The sequence below is a fragment of the Carassius gibelio genome, chromosome B17 (assembly GCF_023724105.1).
Source record: "Carassius gibelio isolate Cgi1373 ecotype wild population from Czech Republic chromosome B17, carGib1.2-hapl.c, whole genome shotgun sequence".
Taxonomy (NCBI): domain Eukaryota; kingdom Metazoa; phylum Chordata; class Actinopteri; order Cypriniformes; family Cyprinidae; genus Carassius; species Carassius gibelio.
Window position 1 is genome coordinate 28,695,856 of NC_068412.1, and position 18,446 is coordinate 28,714,301.

Consider the following 18,446-nt stretch of genomic DNA (forward strand, 5'->3'; position numbering starts at 1 on the left):
TTAAGTAAAGATCATGTTCATGAAGATATTTAGTAAATCTCCTACTGTAAATATATCAAAACTTATATGTTTGATTAGTAATATGCATTGCTAAGAACTTCATCTGAACAACTTTAAAGATGATTTTCTCAATATTTAGATTTTTTTGCTCCCTCAGATTCCAGATTTTCAAATAGTTGTATCTCAGACAAATATCATCCTCCGAACAAACCACACATCACTGGAGAGATCATTTATTCAGATGATGTATAAATTGACACTTATGACTGGTTTTGTGCTCCAGGGTCACATTTATGCATATAACTACATCTCTTCTTATTTTGACTGGTTCATTAGTTCAGTGAGCACAGGAAAGTTTCATCTCACCCTCAGATCGTACGGCAGAGAGACCAGCATGCCGCTGTGATCCATAAAACAGGCCGTCTCACATCCTTCATACAGATGTCTGTTCCTGGGCAAGAGCAGCGGCGTCTGCAGCCGAACCGCACCTGAGACACATCAACATCATCACCAACACAACATCAGATCGCTCAGAAAGAAGAGATGCACACAGCTAATGAATGAGCGGAATCAGTTCACAGACTCAATGATTCACTTTTTTACAGATTCACAGATTCAATGATTCACATATTCACTAAATCCCAGATTCACTGATTCACAGATTCACTGATTCACAGATTCACTAAATCACTGATTGACAGATTCAATGATTCACAGATTCACAGATTCACTGATTCACTAAATCCCTGATTCACAGATTCACTAAATCACTGATTCACAGATTCACAGATTCACAAAATCCATGATTCACAGATTCACTAAATCACTAAATCCCTGATTCACTGATTTACAGATTCACTGATTCATTTAATTCATTACTCAGTGTTCCAAGTATTTAACTACTTTTGCAAAATAACTAACATGATTCAGTTTCCTAAACTGGATCATTCAGAATCAAGGTCTTAAAAAACTGATTTACAGATTCAAATCAATAGTGTGTTTAATAGTTCATTTGTGACTCTGGAGCACTAAACCAGTCATAAGTGTCAATTTATACATCATCTGAATAAATGATCTCTCCAGTGATGTGTGGTTTGTTCGGAGGACAATATTTGTCTGAGATACAACTATCTGAAAATCTGGAATCTGAGGGAGCAAAAAAATCGAAATATTGAGAAAATCATCTTTAAAGTTGTTCAGATGAAGTTCTTAGCAATGCATATTACTAACCAAACATTAAGTTCTGATATATTTACAGTAGGAGATTTACTAAATATCTTCATGAACATGATCTTTACTTAATATCCTAATGATTTCTGTCATAAAAGAGAAATGTATAATTGTGACTCATACAGTGTATTGTTGTGTATTTCTCCAAATATCCGTCTGTGACACTGATGCTGCTTCTGTGCTGCAGGGACACATTAGAGGCACAGCAGGCCGCTTTATAAGAAGTTTTTTTGCCTTTACTTCAACCAACATCCTATTTTTAATGCAAATCATAATTCCTGCTCTGGCGAAGCAGAGGAACAGGAAGTATGAGAGCTGAAGCACGACCCAGAATGCAGTGCGTCTCTCACCGTGTCGTCTGAAGATCCTGGTGACCGTCTCGTACACGTGCTGCTGAAGTTTAGCAGTGTTGAGATTAAAGCTGCCCTGCAGACAAACACAGAGGAAGAGGATAAATAACAGCACAGCGCCACCTGCTGGTGATCCGCTTAGCATTTGTGTACATTTATTTGAGTGATTTAAGATATTAAGTCTTGTTTTCTAAAAAAAAATATTTGTGCTTGAAAAACTAACAAAATTTGGCTTTTTTTTAAAATACATATCTTAAATAATTTTACTTGTACAGTAAGTTCATCTTGACTGAAGAATTTCTAGAAATGTATATTAGAAAACAAGACAAAATTTACTAAGAGAATATATTTTTGCTTTAGTAGATTATTTCTGATTCAGTGTTAGTTTAGTTTCACTGAGACATTATTAGTTTTTATTTAGATTTTTGTTTTTGTATTTTCCATTTTCATTTTAATTTCAGTTGAAGTTTTAACAATGCTTTTGTCATATATTCATTTATTTTATTTTTAAATATGTCTATATCGTTTTTTTTTCATTTAAACTAAATGAGAAATGTTGCTATGGCAGCTAACTGAAACAAAATAGAATTATTGTATTATTTCAGTTGACGTTTATTTAGCCATTTTTATATTGAAAACCATACTTTAGATACAAATACACATTTTTAGAAAGAAATTAAATAAATGTAATACTTAATATTCGAATTTGAAATTTTGAGCTTTAAGATATTTTAATTAATGTATTTCCTCTTCCTTTAATTAATTAATGTTGTTAATTTATAATTCTTCAGTCATTTATTCTAAAGAAAGAAATGTTTCTCTTCATAATCAATCTTTAGGGTAGTAAAAATGCACTAAAATTGGTTTCAATTCGATTTATGTATGTTGTGATTGGTTTCTATACAAGATACTTTTTTTACTTTTTATACTTTTAATTAAAACTTCTAATGCATACAATAAACAATTAACAGAAAGAAGTTATTTGACCACAACAGAAATATTCAGGACTCTGCTAAGCTAAAAACACAAAATTCTTATACTTCATTAAATAATGCATTTTATTTTTAACTCATTAATAATAATGAATATTAATTCAGATAACTAACATGGAAGCTCGAGTGTGTACCATATTTGATACGCTCTTTGTACATGTTGATCATTGTTTATAAGTGATTAAAAGCCTGAATTAAATCTGAAATAAAAAATACAGAATTATGTTTTTCAAATATGCTTGCATTGTTTTCCTAACTAAAAAACATTTTACAATTTTAATTGTTGCATTTAAAAAACGTTATGTTATATTTCTGTAATGTATATATATTTTCATTAAATGAAAAATTTAAGCTCAAATGCTACCTTATTTGATGCGCTCTTTGATCATTGTTTATAAGTGACTAAAAGCCTAAATTAAATCTAAAATTGATTAATAAAATTAAATAAAAAAAACAGATCGCATGAAAGTGCTACTTGCTGATTCTTTTTCGCAAATTAAAAAGTTGTCTAAGCTTTCATGTTGGGCTGAACTTTACACGACAGATACAGTCATCATCCATGATACAAATTACGGAATTTTCGTCTTGTGATACATTGTGACACGACCATCATTTGTTACAATTTGCTGTAAAAAAAGATGATGTGAAAGCAGCAGGACACAATACAGAAGTCTTGATCGCTGGTGATGTAAATGTGCATTTTATCCGTTCTGTGAATGTTTGGAGCTCTTCTTCTACCTTGTGAATGTCGCTGTCGTATGTGAAGTTCACGACGGGGGAGAAGTTCTGGGAGAAGAGCTTGTTGACCATGGTGCGGTAAGACTTTCCGTTGATGTTGGCCATAGTGTGCTGCAGCACCTCGTGCAGCTCGGACTCCTCCATCTGCGGCGGAGGAAGCAGATCACTCTTCAGAAGCTCCACCGCTGTCGGACGCAGCGCCGGATCGTGAGTCAACAGCCAGCTGATCACCTTCTTCTGTCAGAGGGAACACAATCTGTGATGCTGACACCAGTTCAAATGATATCCCTGTTACCCCCAGATCCTGACTGGGTGATTGACAGCTAATATTAACCAATCTGAAACATGCACTTAAGTTCAGAATGTAAAGATGATGTATTACGACTGGACACAGATATGGATGTTTCAAACTTACCTGCTTTTCATTCTCGTTCTCGTTAAAGTCTTCAGGGAAATTAATCGACTCCTGAAGGACAAACAGAGATGCATTCGGAACGAGCGATAAGATGACATTTGCAAAAAACATACATATATTTGTTTTAGATCACAGTGACACTGTATGGAAAACGTGAAATCGGTGAATCCTGAAAAATAAAATGAATCAGTTTCCTCAAAAATATTCAGCAGTACGTTTGTACATAATTAGTTGTACAGTGACATTAAAGCGTAAAAGTCACAAACGTTCCTGAAGAATTGACTGGAGACATCCTGAAGCATTAGCCCTGAGACGGTGTGAAATAATATCAGTAACAGATGCATGATGGGACTCACTGTCCTGAGCTGACTGAGCACAAAGATGCGTTCAGACGCCGTGCTCATGGGTCTGTAGGACATCTCGAACAAGATGATGCCCAGACTGAACAGATCCACCTTCTGCAGAGACACAGACACCAGGGATATGACCGTTAAACAAAACTAAAACCATTTAAACATTGTCCTTACTTATTAAAAATAAAATACCATTTAAAAAACATATGTTTTATTTCATCTAGTTGCCATATATATAAGTATATCCTGAATGCACTGTAAGTAGCTTTGGATAAAAGTGTCTACAAAATGTGAAAAATGTAAGTTTAAAAGACGATTTTCAGATTTTTTTTTTTTCACCCTCTGATTCCAAATTTTCTAATTGTTGTATCCCTTCCAAATATTGTCCTCCTAACAAACCACACATCAATGGAAAGCTTATTTGTTCAGCTTTCAGATTATGTAGACATCTCAATTTTCAAATGGACCCTCATGACAGGTTTTGTGGTCCAGGGTCACATAAAGATTAAAAAGCAGTGGTCCTAAAATCGGTCCCTGAGGAACCCCACATTTATCTCTTATATGATGTATAAATCTCAGTTTTGGAAAATTGACCCTTGTGACTGGGTCACATTTATAAAAATAAAAAAAGTAATACAAATTACAAAAATAGACAACTAAATTTTAACTAAAACTAAAATGAAAACACAAAAACACCATCATTATTCACAGAGAGGGAGTTAAACAGCAGTCTGGATGAAGGTTGTTTAATACCTGGTTATAAGTGGCTTTAGTGTTTCCTTGAACCTCTGGGCCGACATAAAGAGCCGTACCAACCATACCAGTCATGTTATCTGTGAAATCAAGATTAAAAACAGTACAGACTTTTATTCTGACATGCCCATGATAAACTATTGCTGCCATTCAAAAACACGAGAGAGACTGGGGGGGTTTTCACCTGTTGGATCTGGTTTTGGGACAAACCCTGAGTTGCTTTCCTCCACCTCTAGTTTACCTGCGGCCTGGAACACATGAAACACACCGTAATAAACCAAATGACCAAAAAGAAAGGTTAAGTCTGCCAATCAGAAATAATTCTCATTCATTTCATGATGAATGCATTTTCTGAACATGCATTTGTAAAGTGTTCATATAAAGGATCAAAACTGCTTCTATGTGTCAATCTATGTCACACATACAGTTATTTATCAACACATGCATGCAATGCTCTTGTGTGTATAAAGCATGCATGCAGCACATGCAGTACCACATTAGCGGGGTGATCCGTCGCCAGGCCGAAGTCTCCGATCTTCACGTGATCCTGAGAGTCCAGGAAGATATTGACAGGCTTCAGGTCTCTGTGGATCATTCCCTGTTAAGAGAGAGATAACACACTTTTTATTTATGCAGCCCATTCAACTCAAAATTAAGTGAAGTAGAAAGGAAAAAAGGGTAAAAATAAATGTAAAAAAAAATATATAAATAAATTTAAAAATAAATAATAAAAAAAAAAAAATCACAATTAATAATAACAAAAAAATATATAAAAAATATTTGGACTAACTAATTAAAAAAAACAGAAATTCGAAAATATAATTTAAATATAAAAAATATTCAAATCTTTTCATAAAAAAATAATTATATTTCAATTTCACATTTCAAACATTTTAAGTTTAAAACATTTCAAAAATAAAACAGACATCAGAGATGATTGGAATATATAAAATAAAAAATATTCTAACATTTTAAATAAAAAAATGTAAACAACAAAAAAAAATGGAATAAATAAAAATTCATTTATTTTAAAATGTTGAACGTTAAAATATTTTAAATTTAAAAATGCAAAAAATATGCCAAAATGCTTGGAATAAATAATATTAAAAATAAATAAAATTTAATCTAATAATGAAAAATGTTAAATATCTTGAGAAGCTTCGATCTTCGTGGTGTTCACCTGCTCGTGGATGTAGGACAGACCGTCCAGAATCTCCCTGAAGAGTCTCCAGAGGCGGCTGACGTCTAGATACAAGCCCTGGTCGATCGTGTCTCGCAAAGTGCTTTTTTCACAGTATTCCATCTGAAGAGACAGAAAAGACAGGTGTAACGGCATCATCTGCAGCACAGCCTCGCTCTGAGCGTCAGTGTTGGTGAACACACCTGTATGTACAGGTAATGAGCGATCAGCAGCGGCTTCTCCGAGTCTGAGCTCTCCAGCGGATCTGCTGCTTTCCTGCTGCTGCGCTCCTCCTGCAGAGAACCAACATCAACTACACATGATCCCATACTTAACTACATCTAATAATAACGCTTTCCTTTGAGGAGCGTTTGTTTCCAGAAGTTATATGTGCGGATCATTTACATCTCATCTCATTACTGGAGATATAGAGCACAGAAAATCTGCAGCAAATTAATATTTTTGTCTCTGAATAAAACTGAACTTTTTCCCCTGTTTATTCTCACTATATCAGATTATATCAGCCATAAAAAACATGATGGATCAAATATAATAATAAACATATATATATATCCTTTGTTTTTTTTCTGAATGTGAGATTAATGTGATGAACTACATATTTATAATATTATATTGAATAACATTTAGCCTTATTGGTTAAAGATTTATAATATAGTTCAAAATTATTTTCATTTTCTATGCAGATTCATAACTAAATTAAAAATTACATTGTTTCTTTCTTCATAAAGTAACATTTTAAATATAAAAAATTTAAACATCTTTGAAATAAATAATAAAATAAATAATAAAAATGTAGAATTAATATAAAAAAAAAAAAAAAAAAAGGTATCAGAGATGTTTGAAATTCTTTAATTTCCAATTTCCAGTTCAAAATTACTTTGATTTTCTATGCAGAAGCATAAATAAATTATAAATTAAATAGTTTTTTACTTCATAAAGTAAATTTTTTAATATAAAAATGTAAAATTAAAAGATCTTTGAAATAAACAACTAAAAAAACCTGCAAAACTGACTAAAAAAAAAACAATAAAAAAGTAAAACAATAAAAAATGATATTATTAAATATTTAAATTTTTACTTAACTTTCTCATAATAATAATCAGCTTTGCATGCTAAAAATGTATCATATAACGAAGTTCAAATAAGTTTTAGTTTACTATGCAGATGCATAACTAAATACTAATGACATTTCATTTATTTGTGTTTTTTATTTCCTTATGTGGTGTAACGCCTGACCTGCAGCACACTGTCTCTGCTGGCGTCTCCGTTGTCGAAGATGATGTCGCTCTCAGAGTCGCTGTCTCGAGGGCTGTGTGGAAACACAGAAGCAGGTCAGAGATGTACACATTCGTCATCATCACAGACAGCGTGTGAAGAGCTGAAGCTCACAGGAAGGAGGCACAGAAGACGTCCTCCTCTTCATCCTCGTCCTCCTCGTCGTCGGTGGAGTCTGCAGCGCTGCATTTGGCGCTGGAGGATCTCTCCAGAGACGTGCTCCACTCCACAGAGCTGGCGAGGGCCGGCGGAGGAGCGTCGTCCTCGATGTTGTCCATCATTCCCAGCTCGTTTCTCTCGGGAGTCGCGGGTCTCTGCGCTCGCTCGGGGCTGCTGATGGTCTCCGAGCTGTCGCTGGTCACGGCTCCGGTCACCGGCGTCTCGTGCCGCTCGATCCATGCATTATAATAACGCACGATGTTCTCGTGGTTGAGTCGCGACAGCAGCGTCACCTCGCCTTTGATCCTCCGGAACTGTTTACTGGACGGGTTCACCTGGATCCGCTTGACCGCGTAATAACAGCCGTCCAGCTTATTCTGGACCTGGAGACAAACACTGACAACTGTGAGCACTTACAAACCACACATTCTGCTCTCCAACAGCCTTCCCACCAAAAACATCGGAAAGAAGAAATTGAGACAAAATAGTCACATTTTTACTTTAGGATATTTATTAAAAATGATTATAAAATATAAAACATATGACCTTTATAACAGCCCCGAACGCTCCCTTCCCCAGCAGCTGCAGCTCTGAGAACTCGTTGTAGTAGCGCGAGAACTGCTTCTGCACCTCCGTACTGAAGGGGGCGCTGAGGAGGTGACTGCGTGGGACGACCGTGGAGGCGAAATCAACGCCCGTGTCTAAGAAGCAAACACACATAGAACTCGTTACAGAGATGAGTCATGCCCATTCAAACAGAGAGGCATGTGCAGGCAGATTTTTGAGCCAAGTGAATTTTGAATGCAGCTTTCAAAATGGCAAAATAGCTGATTAATATTTTTATATTTCATACAATCACACCGGCGTGTTTAGAACAAGAAGTGTGGTACATGATTCTGTTGAGTTTATGAATGCAATGGCCAATCAGAAGCATTCATATGAGTCAATGCTGAAATGCTGGAGGGGTTCACTCACATTCAATCATGTGGGGTTCCTCAGGGATCGGTTTTAGGACTACTGCTTTTTAATCTTTATATGTGACCCTGGACCAAAAATCCAGTCATGAATGTCAATTTTTTTTTACATTTAGATTCATACATAATCTGAAGCTGAATAAATAAGCTTTCCATTGATGTATGGTTTATTAGGATAGGACTATGTTTGAATGATACACAACTATTTGAAAATATGAAATCTGAGGGTGCAAAAAAAAATTCAAAATTTTGAGAAAATCACCTTTAAAGTTGTCCAAAGGAAATTCTTAGCAATGCATATTATTAATCAGAAATTAAGTTTTGATATATTACAGTAGCAAGTTAAAAAAAATATCTTAATGGAATGTGTGTTTGTGCGTGTTTCACCCTCTGGACTGGACTCCGAACACGGAGCGACACTCTTGGGCGACGGAGGACGCAGGAACGGATGATCCAGGAGCTGGTGAGTGTGCCAGCGATCCGCGTCATTCAGACACACACACCTGCACAAACACACACAGATTAAATACATATAACCTTCTACTAAACAAAACTAGTCTGGGGCTTCCCAAACTGGGATTTGGGAGTTGAAGAACAGCTAATAATTGTTAAATCATCAAGAAAAGTCTAATTAAAATCAAAAGAATACATGTCATGGAACTATTTGTGAACATAGGAATGTGTTGATAAATTATTGGGTTTGCCAAACTGAGGTAAATGAGGAGACTGGACACTATTGATTAAATATATATGTTTTTAAATACATGATTGTAAAATAAGATAAAAAAATTAATTATTAAAAACAGAAGGAAAACATATGTAATATTAAACTATTAAACAAATAAAACAATCAATTTCTAAAAATATCAAATTATGCTGAATGAATGAAATGAAAATTTAACCATTTCTAAAAACTAATAAAATAAAACTCTGAATTACCTTAAGTAGTGTGGTAAAGCAACAGATTTGTTTTTATATTTCTGCAATCTACTTTAGTTTGTGTGATTTTTAATATAATGTTTACACCAGGCTTATTTGTCAGTGTTTTATGATGTCATAATTATTACATACTATCAAGGTTGGAAGTTAAACAAATCAGTCAATATATTCTATTATGATTGTAGTTGTTAAATAAAAATGTTATTCATATCAATTCACCTAATTTAATCTTAACATTCGGACCTGTGCCCAGTTACATAAAGCACCTTAGCTTTTTCCCTTTATTATGAGACTTAAGGCATGATTTCCTCTTACCTAAGGGAATAACTTAAGGGTGTTGCATATAATCCCTTAAACACTTCCTTTAGAAAAGGGAAATCGTTAAGTGTTTTAAAACAGCGACCCAGGTTTTGCCATAAAAAAAAATAGACTGTTGCCATGGTCAGGTTAGTTGTTATTGCAGATAGCAGTGTAAGTTTTCACAGAAAACAATATATTGTAACTATATATTAATAGAAGTAGCCTATATTATAAACTGAATAAAAAGCAGAAACCGATTGCAACAACATATGGTTTATGTGCGTTTTTCCAAGTCAGCTCCAGGTAATATGTAGGAAAATACAGGAATAAAATATTATGAAATATAAATTTGCTCTTAAGTGTGACACACTCACATTCAAGTTAATTATGTGCTGTATGTAATTTGATCAATGTTTAATTGTGAATAACTGCTTAAATTAAAACCTTTTTAACATATAAATCGGCCAATCATTGAAATGCTGAAATGCTGGTGTGGTTCACCAGCATTCAATCATGTGGGGTTCCTCAGGGGTCGGTTTTAGGACCACTAATCTTTATATGTGACCCTGGACCACAAAACCAGTAATAAAACTATTTTTTTTATAAATCAGAAATACAACTATTTGAAATTCTGGAATCTGATGGTGCAAAAAACAAAAAAAAAACAAACAAACAAACAAGAGAGAGAAAATCATCTTTAAAGTTGTCCGAATTATTTTCTTAGCAATGCAAATGAATAATCAAAAATTAAGTTTTGATATATTTACGGTAGAAAATTTCAAAAAAATATCTTAATGGAACATGATCTTTACTTAATATCCTAATGATTTTTGTCATAAAAGAGAAATGTATAATTGTGACTCATACAGTGTATTGTTGTCTATTTCTACAAATATACGTCTGTGACACTGATGACTGCTTCTGTGCGGCAGGGACACTTATGTGTTGGTCCTTCTATACAAGCTTTTATACATTGACTATACCTTGACTTGCATATAAAACTGCAATTAGATTTTCCAAAGTCATTCAGCCATAACACACACTCACTTGTTAAGGAAGTCGTGCAGGTCGCTGGGCAGGTTCGCGGGCAGCGTTACGGGATACTCCTTGACCTCTCGACCCTGAGCGAGCTCCAGCAGCATCAACCCCAGGCTCCAGACGTCTCCCTTCTTCCCGGAGCGCGAGGGCAGTGCGTCCTCACTGAAGCGCACATGACTCTGCTCAAAGATGTCCTGCTTACAGACGTCTGACAGACGCTTGGCCAGACTGTAGTCTGCGAGCCTCACGTCTCCCCGAGCGTCCAGCAGCACGCAGGACGGCTTCAGCTGCTTGTGCACCACAGAGTTAGTGTGCAGATAGTCGAGCGCGCTCACGAGCTGGACAGCGTGTCGCCGCAGCTGATCGATGGCCACCGGAGCGCCGTCAGACAGCAGCTGAGACAGACTGCAGCCGGGGACGTGTTCGGCCAGGAGATCCACCACCAGACAGTCGTCTCGCTCGACGCAGCTCAGAGCCTGATAGTGCACCAGATGAGGATGACTGAGCTTCAGCAGAGAGTTCAGCTCGCTCTCCGCACCCTGGATCTGAGACCAAACAGCACATGAAAATCATCAAGAAAATCTGTTATTTGATATTATTCACAGGTTTTGTTTTTTTAAATGTCCATGAATAATATTTCTGAATGAAACTGAAACATTATTTAATGAGATTCAATGCTTTATTGTCAGCAGAGACTTCTATCCGTTCACCATTTGTGCCTACGTTTACATTTCTTTATAAATCTAATATATTAATCATCAATATATTAAGAAACAGAAAACAGAATTTGAATAAAATTTTCTAATAGAAAATAGTTTCTTAAATAGAAAACCAGAAACTAAAATCATAAAGGAACATAATTTCCATTAAAAAATATTAAAATGTAGCAAATATGATTTTCTCTTTTGATAATTGATAGATTGCAATAAAATATGCTTTATAGTCAACAGGTAATTTCATCTATTCATCAATTGTGCCTATGTTTGAATTTCTTTATACAACTACAATTTTATATCAGATGCTTAAAACCCAGCTTTGATTTGTTGATTTCTCTACCTGTTTTTTGCATTTCTCTATTTTCTCTCTCTCCTGGCTGGTGAAGAACTTTCCGATTGTCTTGTTCCAGCGAAGGATCCACTCGTAGACGACGGAGAAATCTCCGGAGGTGGAGTTGAACGCGTAATAAACACTGCGTCCCAATCGTTCGCTCTCACCTGAGACACACACACAGAATTGAATCATGTGGGGTTCCTCAGGGATCGGTTTTAGGACCACTCCTTTTTAATCTTTATATGTTACAGCATAAAAAATAAAATATATATATATATATATATATATATATGTAAGAATACAAATTTCACAGATAATTTAAAAATAAATCAAAATCAAATAAACCGAAATTAAAGTTTCTAGAACAGAATAAAATGATAAAATAAAGATGTCATTTTAATTAATAAATGGTTCTAAAATAAAAGAATAAATGTAATCAAACACTAAAGTTATTAAAAACATAAGACTGTAACATTTAATAAATAAAATAAAAAAATCTGAATTAAAAATTTTCTTAAATAATAAATATAGTAAATATAAAATTATAATGAATAGTTTTAAAATAAAAGTATTAAAATAAAATACTTTGTAAAATATATAACTTAAGATTGTAATATAATAAATACTTTAAAATAAAATAATATTTGAATAAAAACATGAATTTAATCAAATAAAAATGAATCTTTACAATGAATTAATACTTTAAAACACAACAATTATTTAAAGCATAAGAACAAATTATACGCACAGACCAGAGCTACTTATTTTATGTAAAAAAAAAAAAAGATTAACTATTCAGTAAGAAAGCAAATTATAATGAAACCAAACCTTGAAAACACTGTATTAAGATTCAAGCATCTTCAGGGGGTTTCAAGCCCCCGAATGAACCTGTGAACTCCTGACCGTTCCCAGATCTTACCAATGCACTTCCCTCGGTGAACTACGACCTCTCCGAGGAAGCTGCTGCTGAAGTGAAGGAGCTCCTGCTGCCGGGCGTTATCTTCATTATATGTGTCTCGTCTGAGAAGAGAAGAACAGCACTCACATCAGACTGAGAGAGAGAGACAGAGAGAGAGAGGGAGAGAGAGAGAGAGTGTGTGTGTGTGTGTGTGTGTGAGAGAGTGAGAGTGAGAGAGAGTGTGTGTGTGTGAGAGAGAGAGAGAGGGAGAGAGAGAGAGAGAGAGTGTGTGTGTGTGTGTGTGTGAGAGAGAGAGAGAGAGAGAGAGAGAGAGAGAGAGTGTGTGTGTGTGTGTGTGTGAGAGAGAGAGAGAGAGAGAGTGTGTGTGTGTGTGTGTGAGTGAGAGTGAGAGTGAGTGTGTGTGTGTGTGTGTGTGTGTGTGTGTGTGTGTTTATTGTGTGTATATTGTGTGGGTGCGTGTGTGTGAGTGAGTGAGAGTGTGTGTATGTGTGTGTGTGTGTGTGTGTGTGTGTACTAGTATTCCACTGTGCTATTGAGAAATGTGACATTTTGCTGGTCTCTGAGATGCAGATGAAAGCTTGTTTACAGTAAGTCTATATCTGGAGATGAGTGGGTCCTGTAAGAGCACGGAGTGTGTAGCTGGTGTAGTCCAGACCTGTGTCTGCTGCTGGACGTGGTCCGGCGTCTGTTCGTCAGGGTTTTCTTCCCGTCAGAAGGATCCACCGGAGACCCAGCCGAAGCAGACGCTGGTCTCTCTGAAGACGGAGTGATGCTGACAGCAGAGCTCTCCAGACGCTCCTGGATCACACACAGTACTCACAGCTTATTAACCCCTTCACATCATCATACAAGAGACCTGCAGCACTAAACCAGGCATCAGGCTCCATCTGATGAAACTGAGGTTTATGCATCATCTGAATAAATGATCTCTCCAGTGATGTGTGGTTTGTGAGGAGGACAATATCTGTCTGAGATACAACTATTTGAAAATCTGGAATCTGAGGGAGCAAAAAAATCTAAATATTGAGGACGTGTCCTCAAAATCATCTTTAAAGTTGTTCAGATGAAGTTCTTAGCAATGCATATTACTAATCAAACATTAAGTTCTGATATATTTACAGTAGGAGATTTACTAAATATCTTCATGAACATGATCTTTACTTAATATCCTACTTCTATATTATTTAGAACAGAATCTGATATTGCTCCTCCTGCAGGAACTGATTTGTTTTTCTTTCCTCACCAGTTTGGCCATCTCTTTCTTCCTCTTCTCTTCTCGTTTCTCCTCCTCTCTCCTCTGGATTTCTGCAAGGATCTCGTTTTGCTTCGGAGAGAAATAAAACACACACACACATATATATATACACACATAAACAAACTAGAGGTCATTAAAGAGAATCAAAGAACAGAAAAGTAATTCCCTGATCTTGACTGATTGATCTTTGCTCTGTTGATTAAACCACAGTAGAGAGCAACACTCTTTGATCAGAGCTGCTCTGTGATAACTCATGCTGTGCAACAGGAAGTGACACGCACCATCTGCTCTTCCTGTCTGCGCTGCTGGTCGATCTTCTGCTGTTCCTCCTGAGCCAGACGCTCCTGCAGACGCCGCTGGTTCTTCAGCATCTCCTCGTGGAAGGAGCTCGAGGGAGGAACGTTGTGCTCCGTCAGAAAACCCTGAACCAAATCAGCCAGCTCATAGATCATCACCTGAGACAGGAAGAGGAAGAAGAGGAAGACGTGACCACACACATCACCCACCCCTGCTCAACTCATTTAGCTATTTACATTACAAATATTAGATACATTTATATTTAAATAATTATAACAAAATTGTTAGTTCTCACAACATTGCAGTAAATATAAGGGCCTATTTTATTATTATATTTAAATAATTAATCTTATAAAGATTTGTCTTTATTACACCACTGGATTAAATCATATGGTCCTAATTTATTATTATTTTTAAATAATTTTATAAATATTTTTTCTTTTTCAAAGTATAAAAGTAAATCATATGGGCCTATTTTATTATTATATTTATATTAGATAATTATTTTATGAATATTTTTCTTCTTCACAGCATTGAAGTAAATCATATGGGCCTAGTTTATTTTATTTTATTTTTTCAAAAATAATAAGAACCATTATTAATAACTGAAGATCATGTGACACTGAAGACTGGAGGAATGATTCTGAACATACAGCGGAGCATCACAGAAATACATTACACTTTAACACAGATTCACACAGAAAACAGATGTTTTGAATCACAATAATATTTCACTGTTTTTACTGTATTTTTTACATCTTAATTACAGTGTAGTGTATACGCCCTCATAGTGAAGAGAATGAGATCCGCACCTCTCCGCATCGGTCTTGAGCCAGTTTGTGGAGCTCTTTCTGGAGTCGCTCCAGTTTGTCGTAGGACAAGCCTTTAGCGTTCTTCAGCTCCAGCTCTGGAGGCCTGATCGAGTCACAACCAATCACAAATCAGTGTGGACCACACACACACACACACGCACGCACGCACACACACACACACACTCCTTCAACTATAAATGACCTTTGAGTTGAGCTGGTCATAATCACACGTCTGTTCCACTGAACAGTGTGATTTATTAGTTACTACAGTTAACTAAAGCCATCATAAAAACATTTTGTTACTTGAAACAAAACATTAACAAAAATAAACGTGTTTAACTTGATCTACTAAAATAACTAAAACTGATATATAAAATAATAAAAACACTGAGATATATATAAAAAAATGATAATGAAAATGGAAAACGTTGTAAATTAAAGTTTATTTATTTAGAATTAGTTTGTGGTTGCAACAAAGCGGTTGCCGAGCAACACGCAGACGTAAACGAAGGTGAATGCTACTTTGAAGAGTTATTTACAACAGCTTTGAACGCTGCTCAGCCAATCAGAATCAAGGACCGGAACTTTTTTATAACAAGTAATGAATTATTGTTAGCCAGATAAACAGACTGACACTCACACATCAGGATACGTCGGAGGACATTTGACCTGCAGGTCCACTGAGACATAACTGGTCTGTCTGTAACCGAGTCCCTTCGGCCGCAGGGACAGATAAACCTCTGGAGGACGACTGACCTGCAAAACACACCACACACAGAGCTCATTAACATATGACACGCCCACTGTACCTGCAACAATGTGCACTGAGCTCATTAACATATGACACGCCCACACAAACATCAGTAGAACGTGAAATGAAGAACTAAATTAAGTCTGTTTGTGCAAGGATAAATATTTAAAGGGAACTGAATAGAAAAACAAACTCTTTAAAACTTTTTATTTAAATTTGCATCTCAAAACATTTGAAAATCATGGAACAGTTCTTTATTTTTTGGTCATTTAAATGTAAAAAAAAGCTAACTTTCTTATCTTCTAGAATCACTGCACAATTCAGTATCTAAAAAAATTGAATATTAAATTTTGAGTTTGAGTAGTCTGATTAGTTTTTAGTATAAGTACTGGGTGCCTCCAAAAGTTCACACACCCTTGAATATTAATACAGTGCCATTTTTATTAATTCAGTTATTTTGTCTTGTGGAGTATATGTAAACATCTGTGATGTGAAACAGTACTAAAAATATAATATGCAAGTTTCATGATCGCTCTAATTCTTTTTCAATTATTAATATCTTGCACATTCTGCAATGGTTATGAAAACGTATGAGCACAGTTGTGTGCGTGTGTGTGTGTGTGTGTGTGAGAGAGAGAGAAAGAGATATACAGAGCTAATAAACACGACACGCCCACATGTATACAGCACGCGCGCGCGTGTGTGTGTGTGTGTGTAAGTAATTCAAGCAGTTAGGATTTCAGAGAGTGAAATAAATAACTAAATGAAGCTGGTTTGTGCTGTGAGAAACATTATAAGTGCACTTGACTGAAACGAGTCTTTAGGGAATACAGAATAGCACGCGCTGAACAGCATGTAGTGTTAGTGATCGACACACACACACTTGTGAAGCTGGTTGTGAGATGAATACCTTCCAGGGCAGCTGTGCTCGGATGTCTCTGAAGTCTTCTCCGTAGATCGATGACAGCGCCTCGAGCTCGTTCTCCTGCTGAAGAGAGTAATCACTCATCCTGCATCCTGAGCTCACACACTCTCCTCATCACCATCTCCGGGCACACACACGCGCTGCGAGGCCTCGAGAAGCGCAAATTAAACTTTTCATGTGGAGGTATGGAATCATAACCATAACAGCTGTCGCGTGGCAGCGTCTCGCACTGATGACGTGTGCGGCGCGACCCGCGCTACGTCATCACGCCGCTGTGAGGCGCTGCTGTCCTTCCTTCATTCGAGAAGTATTGCGTCCCAATCTGCCTATTTACACTACTCCCTTAAGCATGTACTCTCATGTAGCTACACAGTGTTGAGTGTGTAGTAGATGAGAATAATTACACGCACCCTGTCACTGTAAACTGGCCTGTCAATCATCTCGTCAACGGATGTTAGTAAAACTTTACATTGTTGTTGTTGTTGATGAAATATCCTAACACAGCTAACATTAAATACACAATTTTAACAGGTTAAATGTAGATTATTAATAACTCAAACCCCTTTATCTAAAGCTCTCTACTTCACCGTCGGTCGTGTGCATCCGCCATGTTTGTAGTTTTTCTAACGTGTTTTATTCGGCTGATCACTGAGCTGCTGTGAATCGTCTCTGAGCACACAGAGCAAAACAGCTATTAATAGACACAGTCTGAAGCTGTGGACCGTGTGAAGTAACCTACACTGACATACAACTCTCCTACACAACACACCGCTTCAGAGCAAGAGATTCATTTCACTCTTGAACACAGAACAATAGACAGACAGACAGATAGATACAGAGACGGATGGATGATGGATGGATTTCAATCTGGTTTTACAACACTCCGCACTGAGTCTGCGCTCTTGAAAATTTTCAGTGATGTGTTATTGACCACCGACGCTGGTGATACATGGCTTAAGTGTAGACTTGAGTTCAGCCTTTGACTTTGTGGACCACAGGATTCTTTTTTCTCGACTTGAATGTTCGATCAGCTTACCTGACAGTTTTGAAATTCCTGTCAAATAGAAGTTTTTTTACCCAAGGTACTTTTTCATCCTTGATGGCTCAACTTACTTGTGGTGTACCCCAGGGATCTATTTTAGCACCATTTTTATTTTCGCTGTATATGCTACCTTTAGGATCTATTATTAGTAAATTTGGGGTATACTACCACTGCTATGCAGGTGATACAAAACTTTACATACCCATAAAACGTAATAATGTGTATGTGTTTACTTGCTTTTTTATTTTTCTACTTTGTACAGCACTTTGGCCAACAACGGTTGCATTTAAATGTGCTAGAAAGATAGATAGATGAATGGTTCACACTCTTCTATTTCTATTTCATGCACTGGTTTGGAGATTTGTGTAAGACAGTTCTGCTGTGTTGTCATTGTAAGGTTGTATTTCCTAATGAGGTGCTCTTATGAATCACACCAATGGGACAAACGCTCGGCTCATAACACCTGATGAGAGCTGTGACCCTAAAAGGAGAGAGCTAAGCCAATCAGAGCGCAGCTACTACTACAGCCCGGCCAATCAGAGTGCGGCTCGGGGGAGCAGGCCGGCTGCTGTTACCCCTCAGCTGTTCACTACATTTAGGGTTCGAGCCCACATGCCAGCTCACTGGCCCATTGACATATACAGTATTCCTCCTGGAGAGAGCGAGGAGCCTCTAAGA

At 36.4% G+C, this 18,446-nt stretch overlaps 1 protein-coding gene across 2 annotated transcripts in view; it reads right to left on the reverse strand.

Annotated features, from left to right (window-relative positions):
• The window catches only part of eif2ak4 (eukaryotic translation initiation factor 2 alpha kinase 4), a 29,887-nt gene extending 12,859 nt beyond the window's left edge, over nt 1-17,028 (reverse strand). Inside the window, exons 1-23 of one of the 2 annotated variants that reach the window (XM_052581427.1) lie at nt 16,712-17,028; nt 15,691-15,806; nt 15,051-15,153; nt 14,223-14,396; nt 13,930-14,010; nt 13,342-13,484; nt 12,687-12,787; nt 11,774-11,931; nt 10,727-11,262; nt 8,828-8,943; nt 8,013-8,167; nt 7,422-7,849; nt 7,269-7,341; nt 6,215-6,304; nt 6,012-6,134; nt 5,325-5,429; nt 5,016-5,079; nt 4,832-4,911; nt 4,082-4,183; nt 3,726-3,776; nt 3,311-3,547; nt 1,581-1,656; nt 367-488 (exon numbers count right to left, since the gene is read on the reverse strand). In XM_052581427.1, coding sequence (XP_052437387.1) covers nt 367-488; nt 1,581-1,656; nt 3,311-3,547; nt 3,726-3,776; nt 4,082-4,183; nt 4,832-4,911; nt 5,016-5,079; nt 5,325-5,429; nt 6,012-6,134; nt 6,215-6,304; nt 7,269-7,341; nt 7,422-7,849; nt 8,013-8,167; nt 8,828-8,943; nt 10,727-11,262; nt 11,774-11,931; nt 12,687-12,787; nt 13,342-13,484; nt 13,930-14,010; nt 14,223-14,396; nt 15,051-15,153; nt 15,691-15,806; nt 16,712-16,810 — 3,333 coding nt within the window. In that variant the 5' untranslated portion in view covers nt 16,811-17,028. The remainder of the gene's footprint in view (nt 1-366; nt 489-1,580; nt 1,657-3,310; nt 3,548-3,725; nt 3,777-4,081; nt 4,184-4,831; nt 4,912-5,015; nt 5,080-5,324; nt 5,430-6,011; nt 6,135-6,214; nt 6,305-7,268; nt 7,342-7,421; nt 7,850-8,012; nt 8,168-8,827; nt 8,944-10,726; nt 11,263-11,773; nt 11,932-12,686; nt 12,788-13,341; nt 13,485-13,929; nt 14,011-14,222; nt 14,397-15,050; nt 15,154-15,690; nt 15,807-16,711) is intronic. The other variant, XM_052581428.1, reaches the window with a different exon arrangement.
• Between the last annotated feature and the right edge of the window lie 1,418 nt (nt 17,029-18,446).